Source organism: Ursus americanus, chromosome 18 (genome assembly GCF_024610735.1).
Source record: "Ursus americanus isolate L20-20 chromosome 18, mUrsAme1.1.p, whole genome shotgun sequence".
Taxonomy (NCBI): Eukaryota; Metazoa; Chordata; class Mammalia; order Carnivora; family Ursidae; genus Ursus; species Ursus americanus.
Window position 1 is genome coordinate 3,550,198 of NC_142144.1, and position 15,275 is coordinate 3,565,472.

At 57.8% G+C, this 15,275-nt stretch overlaps 3 protein-coding genes, 3 non-coding genes and 1 pseudogene across 9 annotated transcripts; 2 read left to right on the forward strand and 5 right to left on the reverse strand.

Annotated features, from left to right (window-relative positions):
* The first annotated feature begins 3 nt into the window (after positions 1–3).
* On the forward strand, positions 4–3,677 carry SURF1 (SURF1 cytochrome c oxidase assembly factor). Of its 3 annotated transcripts, none has more exons than XR_015727262.1 (9): positions 4–90; positions 178–229; positions 932–1,065; positions 1,144–1,226; positions 1,722–1,913; positions 2,699–2,771; positions 2,858–3,062; positions 3,328–3,409; positions 3,484–3,531. XR_015727262.1 is itself a non-coding variant. In XM_045770975.2 (9 exons), exons 1-9 carry the CDS (start codon positions 40–42, stop codon positions 3,551–3,553), a joined length of 900 nt encoding a protein of 299 aa, XP_045626931.1. In that variant the 5' UTR covers positions 5–39; the 3' UTR covers positions 3,554–3,677. The 3 variants fall into 3 exon arrangements, 2 of the variants coding, with proteins under 2 accessions (XP_045626931.1, XP_087725356.1); XM_045770975.2 differs by having other exon boundaries at positions 5–90; positions 2,858–3,020; positions 3,484–3,677; XM_087869230.1 differs by lacking the exon at positions 932–1,065 and having other exon boundaries at positions 37–90; positions 2,858–3,020; positions 3,484–3,677.
* A 244-nt stretch (positions 3,678–3,921) lies between these two features.
* RPL7A (ribosomal protein L7a) lies at positions 3,922–7,310 on the reverse strand. Its single transcript, XM_045770977.2, has 8 exons — positions 7,182–7,310; positions 6,495–6,615; positions 5,799–5,948; positions 5,351–5,491; positions 5,071–5,150; positions 4,632–4,762; positions 4,266–4,335; positions 3,922–4,078 (listed from the first exon to the last, which is right to left on the reverse strand). The coding sequence occupies exons 1-8, from the start codon at positions 7,182–7,184 to the stop codon at positions 3,974–3,976; spliced, it is 801 nt and encodes a 266-aa protein (XP_045626933.1). The 5' UTR covers positions 7,185–7,310; the 3' UTR covers positions 3,922–3,973.
* Positions 4,430–4,496, reverse strand: LOC123775765 (small nucleolar RNA SNORD36; annotated as a pseudogene).
* On the reverse strand, positions 4,833–4,905 carry LOC123775764 (small nucleolar RNA SNORD36). The gene has a single exon (XR_006775150.1). It is a non-coding gene; the product is annotated as a small nucleolar RNA SNORD36 (small nucleolar RNA).
* Positions 5,231–5,304, reverse strand: LOC123775773 (small nucleolar RNA SNORD36). The gene has a single exon (XR_006775158.1). It is a non-coding gene; the product is annotated as a small nucleolar RNA SNORD36 (small nucleolar RNA).
* LOC123775766 (small nucleolar RNA SNORD24) lies at positions 6,029–6,103 on the reverse strand. Its single transcript, XR_006775152.1, has one exon. It is a non-coding gene; the product is annotated as a small nucleolar RNA SNORD24 (small nucleolar RNA).
* Positions 7,311–7,316: 6 nt separating the features above from the next.
* Positions 7,317–14,117, forward strand: MED22 (mediator complex subunit 22). 2 transcript variants are annotated; one of them, XM_045770978.2, is made up of 5 exons: positions 7,317–7,460; positions 7,991–8,144; positions 9,633–9,713; positions 10,706–10,914; positions 13,353–14,117. In XM_045770978.2, exons 2-5 carry the CDS (start codon positions 8,022–8,024, stop codon positions 13,540–13,542), a joined length of 603 nt encoding a protein of 200 aa, XP_045626934.1. In that variant the 5' UTR covers positions 7,317–7,460; positions 7,991–8,021; the 3' UTR covers positions 13,543–14,117. The 2 variants fall into 2 exon arrangements, with proteins under 2 accessions (XP_045626934.1, XP_045626935.1); XM_045770979.2 differs by having other exon boundaries at positions 7,387–7,505.
* Positions 14,118–15,275: the final 1,158 nt, after the last annotated feature.

A 15,275-nucleotide genomic window follows, 5' to 3' on the forward strand; every position in this document is an offset into this window, starting at 1 on the left:
GGAAGCAGATGCCTCCAAGCCCGGAAGTGCTGGCGGGCGATGGCGGCGGTCGTGCGGTGGCTGGGGCTGCGGGCGGCGGGGCCGGGGGTGGTGAGCGCGGCGCGGGGACGTGTCGGGTGGGCTGGGGGGCCCGCGCCCCGGCTTGGGCGAGCTCAGCCGTTGCCCCGGTCTCCACAGGCCCCTCCCCGCGCGGTCAGGAGGAGCGTCCTTGCCGTCCCCCTGCGCGCAGGTGAGGACTCCCTCGCGTGTGCCCTGGGCGCCCGGGAAGAGCGGCTCCCGCTCCCGCCACCCCGCTTTGCACAGAACTGCTCACTTCCCAGCGCCTGACCGGCCTGAGGAGGGGCCGGCCCAAGATTGAAAGCCAGGTGTCTGGGACCCACGGCTGGCAGGTGGCGGATGCACGTACAGCGGAGTGGAACGCTGTGCGAGAAGGAAGGGTGCTTTGTGAGCCCGCTCCAGGCCTGCTCTTTTGCCGTCCACAAGGCCCGTAATGCTCTGATTTGATGAGGCTCACACTCCGACAGCTAAAATATATTTTTGTGTACGTTGTTCCGTCTTTAAATTTATAAGCAGTAAGAACAAGCTGTGGGAAGAGCTCTTCGAGCCTGTCGCGAGTTGATCCCGGTTCTAGCTCTGCCTGGGTGCATCTTAGTGCAGGGGAATATATCGCAGAGTCTTGTGTGAAAGGCATGAGGTGGTTACCCAGGGTGACGGTTGGTGGCAGAGCCAGGACTAAGCCCTAGATCGTGTGTATTCAGTCAGTAAACATCCACGGAGTGTGCCACATGCAGATCCCGGTTTAGAAGCTGGCCTGGACACAGGTGCCCCTAGTTGGCTGCTGGCCACAGGCTGTGGTCTGTTCATTCTCCGGCTGCTCCACTTCCATCTGTCGAGGGCTTCTGACCCCATCCCCGTGTCGTAAACTTCCTAGGGTTGGCCTGGGAGCCAATCAGGTGTGGCAGTTCTGCAGCTGAGGCACCTGCCGCAAAAGCGCAAGACGACTCCTTCCTCCAGTGGTTCCTGCTTCTTATTCCTGTGACTGCCTTTAGCCTGGGGACATGGCAGGTAAAGACTGGCCTCTAGCTCTGGTGGCTCAGCTTTTGACCTTGTTGCCATCCGCTCGGGTTCGTGCTGTTTCCATAGGTCCAACGTCGAAAGTGGAAGCTGAAGCTGATCGCCGAGCTGGAGTCTAGAGTTGCAGCCGAGCCCATCCCCCTGCCAGCAGAGTGAGTGTGTGGCTCCCTGCCTGGGGTCAGCAGCGGGGCCTGGCTTCTGCTTGTAGTTCTGACCCTCAGACGGGAGCCCTCAAAATGAGTTGTCCTGCTGGCTTCCTGACCACCCTTGGGAAGCTGCCTGACATACTTGAAAAAATACTTTGATCTAGAGTTTAACTTTTTTCAGATGCATTGTTCCTGAGGGATCCTCCACAGTGCTGATGGGCCCCTTGTAGCAGTAATTGTTACCTGGGGGGTGAGGGCAGAGTGCGCTCTCATGCCGTGTCTTGACATGAGAGCATTATCTTGAAAAAGTGCCCTAAACCATTCTTCTGCCTCTACCCCTCATTTTGAGGCAGTGGCTTGGAGGGACGGATAGGCTCAACGAATCTTTCCGTTCAGGGGAGCAAACGTGTGTGCCGTATTTGTGATGTGCAGCCCCGAAGGGTTTGAGCTTCCTGCCAAACCTTACTTGGCCTCCGCCTCACTTCTCCCCACTCCATGTAGCCCAATGGAACTGAAGAATCTGGAGTACAGGCCAGTGAAGGTCAGGGGGCACTTTGACCACTCCAAGGAGCTGTACATGATGCCTCGGACCATGGTGGACCCTGCCCGGGAGGCCCGGGAGGCTGGCCGTCTCTCTTCCTCGCCTGAGACTGGTGCCTACGTCATCACCCCTTTCCACTGCACTGACCTGGGGTGAGTAGAATATGCAGGGATGTGCCAACCTTGGGGAAATCCAAGATACCCAGAAAGGTTCAATTCCTTGAGAGTCTGGAATTTTTACTTCTGACATTGTTAAGCCAATTCATTTCACTTCTTACTAAATCATTCGTGTGTGTAGCTTTCTGGAGAGGTGAATGAAATCAACCACTGGAGAAATTGTCTCATGGCCAACACGTTAAATGGTTGTGGTGCAGCATGAGGAAGGGCTAGCAAGAGGAATTCGAGAGAAAGGGAAGGAACCCCCAGCTCTGCCTGGAAGGGGTGGAGCCAGGGAAGGATTCCCAGGGGACTACTTGGGCCACCCCTGGAGTTGGGAAATGGGAAGCCAGTCCAGGGAGAGGAAATGACCTGTCTGGCAAGGGGGCACTGCAAGATCAACGAGAGCAACTTCCCAGCTCTAGGTCTGGGAGGGTCTCCCGCAGCCCCAAGGGGATACTGGAGGCAGGTGCACAAGGCAGCTGCTGCAGCTCAAAGGGAAATGGGTGTCTGAACTCGGGCTGTGGGAGGCGGCCACAGTGTGGACATTGCCCTGGGTGAGGGGCTGTTACCCAGGAACCCTGGAGATCTGTCCTCAGAGTTGGTGGTTCTGCCGATCAGGACCCAGGCAGGAGAAAAGACCGTCCCTGTGGCACACCTGCATCTGCCTCCCCGTTTTAAACTCTTCCCAGGCATCATCCTTATTCTCACAGGGACGACCAGTGATACTCTTTATTCCAAAACCCTTCCCCACCTGAAAGAGCATACTTCTGTTACTCCAGAATCACCATCCTGGTAAATAGAGGGTTTGTCCCTAGGAAGAAGGTAAATCCTGATACACGGCAGAAAGGCCAGGTAAGGGGCGTGAACCCTCCCTCCCTTGTGAGCAGGGTTCTCTAGAAACCACAGGCTCTGAAGAGCAATTTCATTTTTCTTTCTAGATTCTGGGAGAAGTAGACCTAGTTGGAATGGTGAGGCTGACAGAAACTAGAAAGCCCTTTGTCCCGGAGAACAATCCAGAAAGGAACCACTGGCATTACCGGGACCTGGAGGCCATGGCCAGGCTCACGGGCGCAGACCCCATCTTCATGGATGCGGACTTCCGTACGTTGTGACCAGCCCACCCCAGAAGAGCACGTAGCTTTTGTAAATACCTGGTTCTACCTTCCTCTAAGCCTGGATGTTTTCGTTCCTTCTTACTGTGTGTGGGAGGAGTGTGGATGTCTGCCAGGTACTAAGGAAAGGAGGCAACGCATGGCTGGTTACAGGTCAAAACAAAACACCTCACTGAATTTTGGCCATGCAAAAATTACAGCTCTTCAAGAGCTCTGGAAGGCCCCAAAGAAACAGGTGGCCGAAGTGCTGTAGGGAGACACAGTGATTGTGGACACTGAGCCCACTGTCTCTGCAGAAAGCACAGTCCCTGGAGGACCCATTGGAGGCCAAACGCGAGTCACTCTGAGGAATGAGCACATGCAGTACATCATCACCTGGTAAGTCCCAGTCTCCAGCTGCTCCCCGCCTCGTTCTCCTTTGAAACCCTGACTGTTCATCTCTTTGATCCAAGGTATGGACTCTGTGCAGCTACATCCTATCTGTGGTTTAAGAAATTCCTACGTCGGACTCCTGGCGTATGAGATTAGCTGATGAGCTGAAGGGCTGCTGTAATCAGGGAGTCACGGATTTCTGAGCCTTGTTTTTATATGGGATCTGGTACAGCTGGTATAAATAAATCTCTACGCCTGTTGTTGTTTGCCTGCCTTTCTGCCTGTGCTAGTTAATTAATGGTCTTGACCATAAACATCCAAGCTTAGCACGTTCAAGATGTACGACTGAGTGGTTGAGGCTGCTCGTTCAGACCGGTCAACCTGCACCTCACACACGGCAGGTCTCACACACTTCCTGCCCTGCGCCCAGTATAGACCCCGGGTTTGAAAACACCTGCGCCATCCCAAATTGACAGCAACAAGATTATATTCAACCCCAAATGCCAATTGACACTGGCTGAAAGACAACTTTTTATTACTTTTATGTACAGAAAATTCAATAGCGTCCACTTAGCCCAGTTTGGTGGCCAGTTCTTTAGCCTTTGCCTTTTCCAACTTGGCGATGCGAGCCACAGACTTCGGCCCCAGGACGTTGCCTCCCCAGTGGCGGCGGATCTGCAACAACAGAGAGAGGTCAGCGTGGCCTCCTTCAAGGCTCTCAAACTATGCCTGCTCAGACTGTCTCCTACTTGGCTCCTCCAAGTCCTTCGTCAAGGAGGACTGCCCAGGAGGAGCCGGGTCAGCCAGTCCTGACGAGAGGCTCGACGTACCCGAGAGTGTTTTGTGTCAAGCTGCTGCTTACCTCATCGTATCTGTCATTGTAATTGGTCCTGATGGCTTCCACCAGCTTTGCCAGAGCTCCTTTGTCTTCCCTAAAAAAGCAGGGAGGATATGTGGATCATTAGCTTCTCAGTTACCTCTCCAGAAAGCAGGGATGACTTCATCGTCAACCCCAATCACAAGCCCTTTGCCTCAGACACAGTATGACCACATGACTTATTCAGGTGAAGAAATTCATAACCATCATCGGCAAAGATTCAGATGAACATATTCCTTTAAGGTATGACGTTTGGTCTTTGGGGTAAAATTCCGAGACATTAAATCAACTGGGGGAGGGTGGCTGAGCCCTACTGACTGGTGCGAGGTGGGGGCCACCTTGCATACTTACGAGTTGACCTGTGTGAAGGCGACAGTGGTGCAGGTCTTCCTGTGGACCAGACGCCCCAGCCTGGCCTTCCCCTTGATAATGCAGTAGGGAACCCCCATCTTACGACACAGGGCAGGCAGGAAAACCACCAGCTGGAAGACAACATTAGCTCTAGAGTGTACTTTGACCAAAAGCAAGAATGTAAAAGCTAACTCAATAGCCATTGCTCAGGGTTAAAAAGCTCATGTACTCGCACTTCAGAGTTTAATTCAGTGAGAAATCCACATCACCGCAATGACAGCCAGCCGTTGGATCACCTGTCAGTACTGTCGATAAAAAGCTATCTCCCCACTTTGGCCTAACACCCCAGACTCAACCACCAGCTTTCCCCGCCCCGGCATGGACGTCACAGACCCAATCTAAGTCCGACAACCAATGCTTAAAAACAAGCAAGCCGTACCTCAATGGGATCCACATCATGTGCGATCACTACCAGCTGAGCCTTCTTGTTCTCCACCAAGGTGGTGACAGTGTTAACCCCTAGGACACACAACCAGTTTGTATGAGCAGTCCACAGGGCCCGCTCCGCTCACAAAAGCAGCTCTCCTCTGGGCCCAGCTGTGACTCAGGGTTAAAAAGCTCGATTTTACTCTTCACAGTGATTCCAGGTGAAGAAATTCATGCATCATTGCCAACAGCCTGCCCCACCACTCACCCTCTGTGAGGAGGAGCCCACTCACCCGCGCGAAGGACAGGCGGCCTCTTAGTCGGGACATCCCCTTTGCCTGCAGCTTTCTTCTCAGCCCGGGCCAACAATCTCTGCTTCTTCTCCTGCTTTGTCTCTGGTCGGTACTTGTGGGCCAGCTTAAGCAGTTGAGTAGCTGCAAGAATTATCAGTTTGGGCTTGTGTTTTAAGCTCCGGTCTGTGCCACTTGACGTAATGCTAGCTCACTGTCCTGAAAGCAGTCCAAGAAATCTCCCACCCCGTATGTGACATGACCTCTTCGGCCAGGCCACCTTACGTTCTGGAAACTAAACAAGATGTCCTCAATTTTAATAATCCAATTTACCCAAAAATACCCACCACCCCTTAAACCTTCGATGTAGTACTGTCACAGTAAAGAGCGTAACGTCGTCCCGGTCCAAGAAACCCCTTCTTGACGCTGGTTTTGTGCCACGGAACCTCACCTGTCTGGCGGTCCAAGGCCTGGGTGAACTGGTTAATTGCGGGAGGTACTTTTAGACGTTTGTAGAGAATAGCCCTTTGCCGCTGCAGCCGGATGTAGCGGGGCCATTTGACAAAGCGGGTGAGATCCCTTTTGGGCTGGATGTCCTGTCCTGAGAAGTTAAGGGCAACACCGTAAGTGAGGCTCAAACCCCCGCGGAGTTCGCGTCTGGTGCCATTCAGAGGGTGTAGGTGCATCAGCGATCTTGGTGGTTTCAAGCGTCATCACTATCTCTCAGATAGCAAATATTCTTTTACATCATCTGCACACAAACACCTGGGATCGCAGGGAGACCCCAATACATCCCTCCTCAACCGGAGAGCAGTCAAGCTGTCCACCAGCACAGTGGCCCAAGGGCCTCTGCTCTGAGACCGTGACTCTCCAGGGCCAGGCTGAGTCGCCCTGTCTCAGCCGAAGCAGAGTGGCGCTCAGGTGGCTGCGATGAGGCCACACCCCGCGCACCATCATCATCCACATCTCAGCCCAGGGAGTAATTACAGCGTGGAAAATGGGACTCCCGTTCGGGCAGCTCCCACTCCAAACCCACTAGAAACTGCCTGTAGGCACAGGACACGACCCTCTGCTTGCTCGGTAAGCTACCGCTCTTCTCTGGGAGTCACATCAAGACCCCTTCTCGCCCCCCCCCCATCTTACTCACCGATGCCAAAATTCTTGGGCCTTTTCTCGAACAGGGGATTGACCACCTTCTTGGCCTCCTGCTTCTTCACGACAGCAGGAGCCGGGGCCACCTTCTTCCCCTTCGCCTTCTTCCCTTTCGGCTGGACGAGAAGGAAGCCGGTTAGACCAGGTCCTCCCGTCCCGGTGCGAGGCCGCGCTGGCTGCCGACGTCCGGGTGCCCCAGCAGCGAGCCCGGCGGCCGCCCGCGTGCGTGCCAGCGATCCTGGTGCTCAAGGACCAAATACCCTCCGCACCCCCTACACGAGCCCGGGCAGCCAGGTGGCCAGGTTCGTCCGCGACGCCGCGCACGGGCCGAGCCGCAGCCGGCCCCGTCCCGAAACTGCGCGCCTCTTATAAGCCCGGCGTTCAGCGCGCTGAACCCCTCGCTCAAGGCCCCCCGGGGCAGCCCCCAGGGCGCGACAGACCCTCGGCCCCAGCGCTCCGAGCCCCGCATTGCGGCGCTGCGCTCCTCGCCCGGGCCCTCCTCCCCGCACTCCCGGACGCAGCCTCCAGTATCACACCCGGCCTGACACTTCTCAGCCAGGCCCCGCTGGGGTCCCCTAACGCCAGGCGGTGGAGAGACCCCCGCACGGCCACGCCCTGAAGAGGATGGCAGCGGATAGAAGCCGGACTCAGCGCCGACACAACAAGCCACAGGATCACTCACCATCTTGGGCTGCTGAAGGAGAGAGAAAGAAAAGGGGATTGTGGGTAATATGTAGGCGCCCTCGGAGATCGCGAGATCTGGCGCCTGAGCGAGATTTCGAATTTAAAGGGACAGGACTGCTCTCGCCCGCCTCCGGTCGGGGGCGGTGCCTTAGCGCGGCCGCCGCGGCGAGTCGAAGCCGGCGGCGGGGAGCCAGGACTTCCGGGGAGGGGCGTGCGATCGTCTGCACCCGGCCCCACCCCGGCACCCAGCTTGGCCGACCCGGGCTCTGCGGACCAGGTGGGGGCGTTGGGGCGTCGGGGCGGGGTCGCCGTCTTTTCTCAGGTGTGATTCCCCCCTACACCCCCCCCACTACAAAGTGGCTCCCAGGCCGCGAGTTTGGTCGTTCGGCGGCGCGCAGGCCCTGGGCCAGTCTGCACGGAGCGCGCAGGCGTGAGGCGCCCGGCTTGGGGAGGGAGGGTGGTCCCGGCCGAGCGCCCCCCCCGACGAGAAAGTACAGGCCGTGGGCGCGGCGGCCTTCTGGTGGCGCGGCCTGGAGCCGGGGTTGTGCGGCGAGGGTAGAATCGAAGGGAGGCTTTGGCGGAGGGGCGGAGGGGCGGGGGGTGGGGGCCCGCAGGCCTCCCGCCAACGCGCGCGGGCCGGGCGCTGCCGGGTCGGAGCCGAGAGCCCGCGGTGCGCTTGTGTGCCGACCGTTGCACGAGTCTGTTTGACGGGAGGGGGCTTTCCCGAGATCGCGGTTCTGCTGAGCTGGGGTCACGGAGGTTGGGCGGCTGGGGTTGGTTCCGCTCACTCCGGACTCTGTCTCCCAGGTGCCGCCGCCGCGCTGCCTGTGGCCCGGCCATGGCCCAGCAGAGAGCCCTGCCGCAAAGCAAGGAGACGCTGCTGCAGTCTTACAACAAGCGGCTCAAGGACGACGTCAAGTCCATCATGGACAACTTCACCGAGATCATCAAGACCGCCAAGGTGGGGGCGGGAGGGCAGGCTCCTGCCCCTCCGAGACCAAGGGAAGGGGAGGGGTCTAGGTTGTGGCCAGTGGGGAGCTGAGGGGCCGGCCTGCTGCGGTCAGGTGTCGCAGGGGTGGGGTCTGCTTTTATGGAGCCTGGTGCTCCGTGCCAGGTGGTGAGGATCCAGCTGTGAACGCACAGGCCAGGCCTTTGTCCGCAGAGGGAAGATATTGCGGGTGGGAGGGGGAGGGCAGCAGGGGTTCGGGAGTAACAAACAGGTCAGCCGATAAATAAGCCATCTGGTTGCGGGCCCTGGTGAGATGGCCAGGCTTCTGCGTCCAGCGCCACTTAACGAGCGGCGTGGGTCTGGATGGGGACCGGACTTCTCCATGCCTCCGTTTCCCCTGCAGCCTAAGGCCCTTCTGTTGACTGGGTGACTTCGCTGTGTGAAGTGGTTACCGTGGGGCCTGAGGGGCGCCCGCGTGCAGTCAGGGAGAAAAGCTGAGGAAGGCCCCTCCAGGTGGTTAGAAGGGGCTGTCTGGATTGGGTTGGGCAAGCTTTCTGGGCTGCACTGCCGCAAGTGGGGGTGCATCTTGAGACTGCTGTAGACCTCGGAAGGCTTGTTAGAGCCATGATGAAGAAAGCTAGCCTGTATTCTGCGTGCATTCACTGTGTACCACTCCGTGTGGTGAGAGCTATCACGGCCTATCGCATTTAACCTTCCCAAGAGCTCTGTGGGGCAGGTACTGTTGTCCTCTTCGTTTTCAGAGGTGGGAACTAAGGCTCGGAAAACTCAGTAATTTGCCAAGGTCATTCTGCTAATAGCTGGCAGAGCCAGGATTTGAACCCAGGAATCCAGCTCCTCACTTTAGGATGCCCTGGCAAGGCCCCCTGTGGAAGCCCTGTCCACATGGCTGGGCGGGATCCGTGAGTAGCCTGCAGTTTGGACAGGACAGGCAGCACTCCTGGCTCCTCCGTTCACTCTCAGAGACACCTTGGGTGCAGTCTCTGAACTGTCCCTGCCTCAGCTTTGCCCACCTGTAAACCCAGGATGGCAGTCCAGGCTTCAGTGAGAATTCCACAAGATAACGGAGGTTAAGCCCTTTACATGGTGCTCCGCAGCCTGGCAGTGGTCAGTAAACAGTTGCTTAAAAGAAACACATTGTGCTTTTATGCATTCAGCAGCTCAGTTTACTGAGTGTCTGAGCTCATTACCCCATTTTGTACCGGACAGGGCTCCACACCCCAGAGACCTAGCCCTCCCTGCAGGTGGCATAGCAGTCAGGGTCCACAGGCATCCACTTTCCCGATGAAAGTGCCCCTGAGCTCCTTAGAACAGGACAGGAGCGCGTGAGGCTGAATGCCGGCCAAGGTCTGGTCAGCAGTGCCTGGCGGAGAAGGCGAAGTGGACACAGGCAGGGGGCAACAGGGTGGGTGTCCTGCAGGGGGCCAGTTACCCGTGGGCTGGGCACCTGCCAATTCTCGGCTTTTTTTGTCTGTCCTCCAGATCGAGGATGAGACGCAAGTGTCGAGGGCCACTCAGGGCGAGCAGGACAATTACGAGATGCACGTTCGAGCTGCCAACATTGTGAGTCACTAGGTGGAGGGCGGGGCCCGGGCTGTAGGAGTCTTGTGGTCCCACCTTTGAGGGGGTGGGGGGTTGGGCGGGCAAACCACTTCTCAGGAGACTCCCCTCAAGAGGAGGGCTGTCTGGCAGCTGTGTGAGGGGTGCCAGACAGTCGGCCACATCCATCACAGAGAGTGCTGTGCAGTGGTTGGATAGGCCTTGACCAGGACGCCTGGGTGGCTCAGTCAGTTAAGCATCTGCCTTTGGCTCGGGTCATGATCCCAGAGTCCTGGGATCAAGTCCCGCATGGGGCTCCCTGCTCATCAGTGAGCCTGCTTCTCCCTCTGCCTGCCGCTCCCCCTGCTTGTGCTTTCTCTCTCCCTCTTTCTGACAAATAAATAAATGAGATCTTTATAAAGGAAAAAAAAAAAGGAAAGGGGTCAGCTCTTCCTTGCTGATGAGAAAGCTCCTAGAGATTCCTTACGAGAGCAAAAGGAAATTGCCGAACAAAACAAGATGTGCAGTTTAGTCCCTTCTGATGTCACAGAAAAAGCACATTGGCCAAGTGTTTCCGTAGGTGTGTGCCCACGGGTGCCCACGCATAGGAAGAGCCCCGGAGGAGTCCTGCCCAACTGGCCTGCTTGCGGCCCCCAAGGAGGCGCAAGCAGGCATCACACACAACGGTAGTCTGATGTGTGGGGCTTGAGGCTTTGAGAAGTATAACCTGTGTCACGAGGATCGGCACCCCTGCAGCAGCAGCCAGAGTGAGGGGGGACTGGACAGCTGGTGGCGCCTGCTTTGTAAGCACGCCCTGCAGTCAGGGTAGGAGCCACGGACCCTGTCCTCCCGTGGCTCCCTTTCAGTTCTCTCACTTCCACGACGACACCGCCAAGGTCAGTGCTGTAGTCCCACTTGACAGATGAGGGAATGGAGGCCACTGCTCACGCAGTGTCAGGCGCCCGAGGGCCGCTGTGGCTTCCTCCCCACACCTGCCCTGGTTCTGATGGCTGCAGGTCCGAGCCGGTGAGTCCCTGATGAAACTGGTGTCTGACCTCAAGCAGTTCCTCATCCTCAATGACTTCCCGTCGGTGAACGAGGCCATCGACCAGCGCAACCAGCAGCTGCGAGCCCTTCAGGAGGAGTGTGACAGGAAGCTCATCGCCCTGCGCGACGAGATCTCCATCGACCTGTACGAGCTGGAGGAGGAGTATTACTCGTCCAGGTACCGATAGGGCTGGACCCTGCGCAGAGCACGCCTGGGGGCCCGGGCCCGGCCTGCAGCCCTGAAGGCCCCGTTTTTACAAACCCTTCCTGGTCTTGGCAGCACAGACGTGTGCCCGGGTTTCAGAGCAGAGCTCACAGTCAGAGCGATTGATGGACAATTTACGCCGACTGCCAGACCCTGGGCAGCAGGATGAAAATCACAGAACTTCAGGGGTTGGGTGGGCCAAGCCCCAGAGGGGAGGGCAGAGCCGGCATTCCTGCTGGGGCCGCCCATTGCCTCGGTCTGGCTGCGTGCTTCTCTTAGCTTTTTAGTCCGTATTTCAGCGTTCCAGCCAGGCCTGGGCCAGCTTCTCTGGACAGCCCAGGCTCATGACCAGAGTGTGCAGAACGCCAGTGCTCGCCTAGGGATGCGGTCCTATGGGGGCATCACCAAACCGTCAGCGTGTGCGTCGGGGTCCACGGTGGTGGGAGGGTGGGAAGGAGGAAGAAACCCGAGCAGAGGATGGCCTTGAAAGCTGGGCCTGAGGCACTCGGACCACTGAGTTCCTGTTCAGCTCAGCCTGGTTCCCAGACCAGACGCTGCCTACACGCTAGGCCCATGCGGGGCCCCAGGGATATAGCAGTGGGCAGGACCCGTCACCCCAGCCCGTGTGCACCACTTGGAATCCTGAAACCTGAGTCGTCTGAGCATGAGGCGTCCTGAGAAATTAGAGTCCTGGTGTAATTTACATGGGGGAAACTGAGGCTGGAGACTTGGAGGCCTTGCGCCTCTGTCCCCGTTAGCTCAGAAAGTCAAGTCTCAGTTCAGAGGGAGTTGGTGCCCCCATGTCCTTCCCAGACAAAGATGTCCTTCCTGTGGTGGCTTTTTCAGCTGCTTCTTTCTGCCCCATGGAGGCCATGCTGGGGCCACAGATGCCCACAGCCAGCATGGTCTGTGGTCTGGGCCTTGGTTTCCCTGCCTCATACTCAATGCCAGCCCTCTCTGTCCCTGGCCATCTTGGCTTCTATGGGAAGGGACAGTGCCACTGTCCAGCTGGAGTGGTTCTAGACTTTTCCAAGGGGTTCTGGGGCCACCTCTGGTCCCTGATACCCATCGGCTCAGCAGACATGCAGCGAGTACCTCATACACACCAGGCCTTCATAGAACGGTCCAGAGTGGGTCCCTGGAGTGGGAGGTGGGGTCTGTGTCTCAGACCATGCAAGGGACGTCGTTCATGGCCCCGCGGATTTTGCAGAATTCCTTCATGTCCCTGTGTTTGTTTCCTGCTGTCCCCAAGGGCTGGGCTTGTGGACTGAGTGGTCAAAGGACAACAACTTATTCCTGCCTCTCAACGTTGGAAGACTGGGTGGGGGGGTGGGGGTGAGGGACCTGCCCAAAGTCATTTTGACAAGACTGCAGGGGACCCAGGGGCCCGAGTACCAGGCTTCCCACGTCCTGCCCCGTCAGTCTCCGGTTCACCAGGGAGGTTCCTCGCTGTCCCTAGTGCCTTGGGAGGCTTACATGTGTAAGGCCAAGGCTCAGTTGAGTCACGGCTGCCAGGCTGTGTGCCCCTTCCCGAAAGCCCCCAACACAGGTTGCCATGCCCTGCATGCCTGTGTCCACGCTCGCCCGCTCTCTGCTCATGACTCACTCTTTCTCCATCTCTCGCCCTCTGCTCTCCTTGGGATGCTGCTCTGTGCCCAAACCGCTGAAGGCAGGAGCAAGGGAGGGAGGGAGGCTGGGGTCAGACAGGTGTGGGACCTCCGGGCTCTAGTCACCCCTCGACAGCCCTAGTGAGCCATGCTCCTCACCAAGGTCTTCCCGTGTCCAGGCAGGCCAAGGCTGCCGACCCTGTGCTAGAGGCAGGGAGACTGAGTTCAGGGGGCCTCTGGGCCTATTGGCCACACAGTCGGTACAGTGGTGCAGCACGTAACTCCAGAGCCCCTGGTTCTGTCCCCCATTCAGGCAGAGTCCGGGCAGAGAACCCAAAAACAAGACAGGGTCTCTGCTGTTGGGGTCCTCGCAAAGTGTAGTGACTGTGGAGAGACCATAGCGAGCCCTGGACGCTGGTTTCCAGGGCGGCTGGAGCCAGGATGGGAGGCAGCGGCACGGGCTGGCTCAGCCGTGTGGCCGATCAGTTGGGAAACACACTTGGTTGGTCAGTGGGAGGGACCTGCCAAGGTCACACAGCCTGCTGGTGGCTGGTCCTGGAAGGGCCCCACCCCTGTAGGATGCTGTACTGGACCCCGAAGCAAGGGCAGCCCCACATTCCCCCATAGCCAGGGCTGCCTGGAGAGGGGCCAGCACAGAGAAGAGGGGAAAGGCAGGTTTGGGGTGTGGTCTGTGTTTTCTTAACTCTGCTTCTATCTTGCTTCCCCTGCCCCCTGCGCCCCACCCTGGCTTCCGTCCGTCTCTGCCTGCTCCTGTCTCTCCCTGGGTTTCTGGTGGTGGAAAAGCTCAAGTCTTTGCGAAGCTAATGACCTGCCTCTGTGCGAAGCGTACTGGAGGCTGGACCTCGACACAGACTCTGCTGATGGCCTCTCGGCCCCTGTGCTGGCATCCCCGGAGCCCAGCACTGGCCCCCTGCAGGCTGCAGTCCCTGCCCACTCCCATGCCAGCGGCCCCGGCCCCTCGGAGCACACCTGAGCCTCCCAGGGCTCTTCTCCCTGTGCCCCTAGGTCCTTAGGAAGTCTGGTGTCCCCACCGGGTTTTGGTCCTTTCAGCCTTGCTTCCCCTTGGGGAGCTGCAGTGGTCTCCTTGGGAACTTTAGCCCAGGGACAGCTGCCCCCCCCCCACCCCCGTGTTGGGGAAAAGTAGTTCCCCAGCCGTTTCCAAGGTGGCCCACCTCCCTCTGAGTGGTCACCTCTGTTCACGATTCTCCTGGCCTGCTGGGCAGAAGGTTCCTGGACAGTCCTATTGAGGTCCCAGTAGTGGGGCAGGAGGACGTCCTGCTATTTAAAAGCTGCAGGGTGGTGCTCAGAGTGGACAGTATTAGTCAAGTCCAGACTCCCCCTCTCAAGCCAGGTCTCCTGTGCAGAGCCATACCTGCTGCCTTGTCCTGAGGGTCCCTGCACTAGCTGACTGTCCCCGCAGGGCTGTGGCGGGGGGAGAGAGATGCTACCTGCTCTCGTGGAAGCCAGGACCGGGACCTTTCTAATTCTGCCATATACATTCTGGTAGTTTTGTAATAAGACAGTTGAATAAAAACAGCACTGCCCTTTTGCGTTGGTTGGCTCTTTTTTGCTAGTCCTGGCCCACTCTGGGACTACCCGTGGTTTCCCAGTGGCTGTTGGGAGAGCAGCTCCTAGGCTCTGCCTGGACAGCCTTGGGCTTGGGCAGGGACTTGGTCAGTTTGGGGCCATGGCTGCACTGCCATTGCCTAGAACTGCCTGGGACCTAGAAGGTCCTTAATATTTGGTGATTGAAAAACCGCTGCCATTACTGCACGTTATATACGATCTAGGTGCCTTTAATTCTCGTCCCCTCTAGTCCTCTCTGCACCTGGAGTCAGTGCTGTCACCTGCACTACTGGGAGGAGTGGCCACGGGCTCAGAAGGGGCTGAAGTGTTGTGTTTGCAGTCACTGAGCTGGGAAATGAAACAGCAGAAATCAGGACTCAACCCACGGGGAATGCTGGGCCCAGTGCCTCGGTGCCAGGCTCACTAGAGAAGGGGGGTCACACCAGAAGAACTGGGACTTCAGCCCTGTGCCCTGTCACCAGCAAGCCTTGTCTCCTCATGAGGGAGACATCAGTCAGTATGTGGGGCAGGTGACAGCCCACAGTCCTCTCAAAGACAGGGAGGGACACAAGCTGAATTATGCCCGGTCCCAGACCCCCCCCCCCCCCCGCAATAGCCAAGCAGAGGCACCACATAGTTGGGAGCATGAGGCTGAGCCCTGGCTCTGGTTCTCATTTTCTGGGGTGGCCTGGGGAAGTTGTTTTCCCATCGGGAAACTAGGCGACGATCTCTTCCCGAAACACCTTAATTGCAGAAATAACTTGTACTTAACACTAATGAAGAAAAAGGGATTACAGCCAATGTTAGCCCATGTGGGGAAAAGGCTGGAAGGAGTGGACCAAACCTGATGGTGGTGTTTCCAGTGTCTTCAATTTCTAAACACCCGAGCAGCAGGATCTCTGCACCATCGGTGTGACGCTCTCCTGGGCTCGGGCTACTGTTCCCATCGGAAAATGAAGTTGTTTTTTCCCCTCCTAAAGTGAGGCAGCTCTCCGCCACCTCTTCCTCTCCAGCCCGTGCCCCTGGTGGCAGAACTCACTGGAGAAATGGGCTATTGGCAACTCTCCCTTGAGCCTGCTTCCGACAGGTTTTGTCTCCATGATCCTGGCCAAGCTACATGTATTAGGGTCCCCAGTGGTC

Excerpts from the sequence above, each read along its gene's own strand:
- SURF1 (XM_045770975.2), top strand. The coding sequence starts at position 40 with ATGGCGGCGGTCGTGCGGTGGCTGGGGCTGCGGGCGGCGGGGCCGGGG. Across the intron at positions 1,066-1,143 it reads TTAGCCTGGGGACATGGCAG|GTCCAACGTCGAAAGTGGAA; the intron begins GTAAAGACTGGC and ends CTGTTTCCATAG. Across the intron at positions 3,410-3,483 it reads ATGCAGTACATCATCACCTG|GTATGGACTCTGTGCAGCTA; the intron begins GTAAGTCCCAGT and ends CTTTGATCCAAG.
- RPL7A (XM_045770977.2), bottom strand. Across the intron at positions 5,492-5,798 it reads GGCCTTGGACCGCCAGACAG|CTACTCAACTGCTTAAGCTG; the intron begins GTGAGGTTCCGT and ends TAATTCTTGCAG. Across the intron at positions 4,079-4,265 it reads ACAATGACAGATACGATGAG|ATCCGCCGCCACTGGGGAGG; the intron begins GTAAGCAGCAGC and ends CTGTTGTTGCAG.
- MED22 (XM_045770978.2), top strand. The coding sequence starts at position 8,022 with ATGGCCCAGCAGAGAGCCCTGCCGCAAAGCAAGGAGACGCTGCTGCAG. Across the intron at positions 8,145-9,632 it reads AGATCATCAAGACCGCCAAG|ATCGAGGATGAGACGCAAGT; the intron begins GTGGGGGCGGGA and ends TCTGTCCTCCAG. Across the intron at positions 10,915-13,352 it reads GAGGAGTATTACTCGTCCAG|CTCAAGTCTTTGCGAAGCTA; the intron begins GTACCGATAGGG and ends GTGGTGGAAAAG.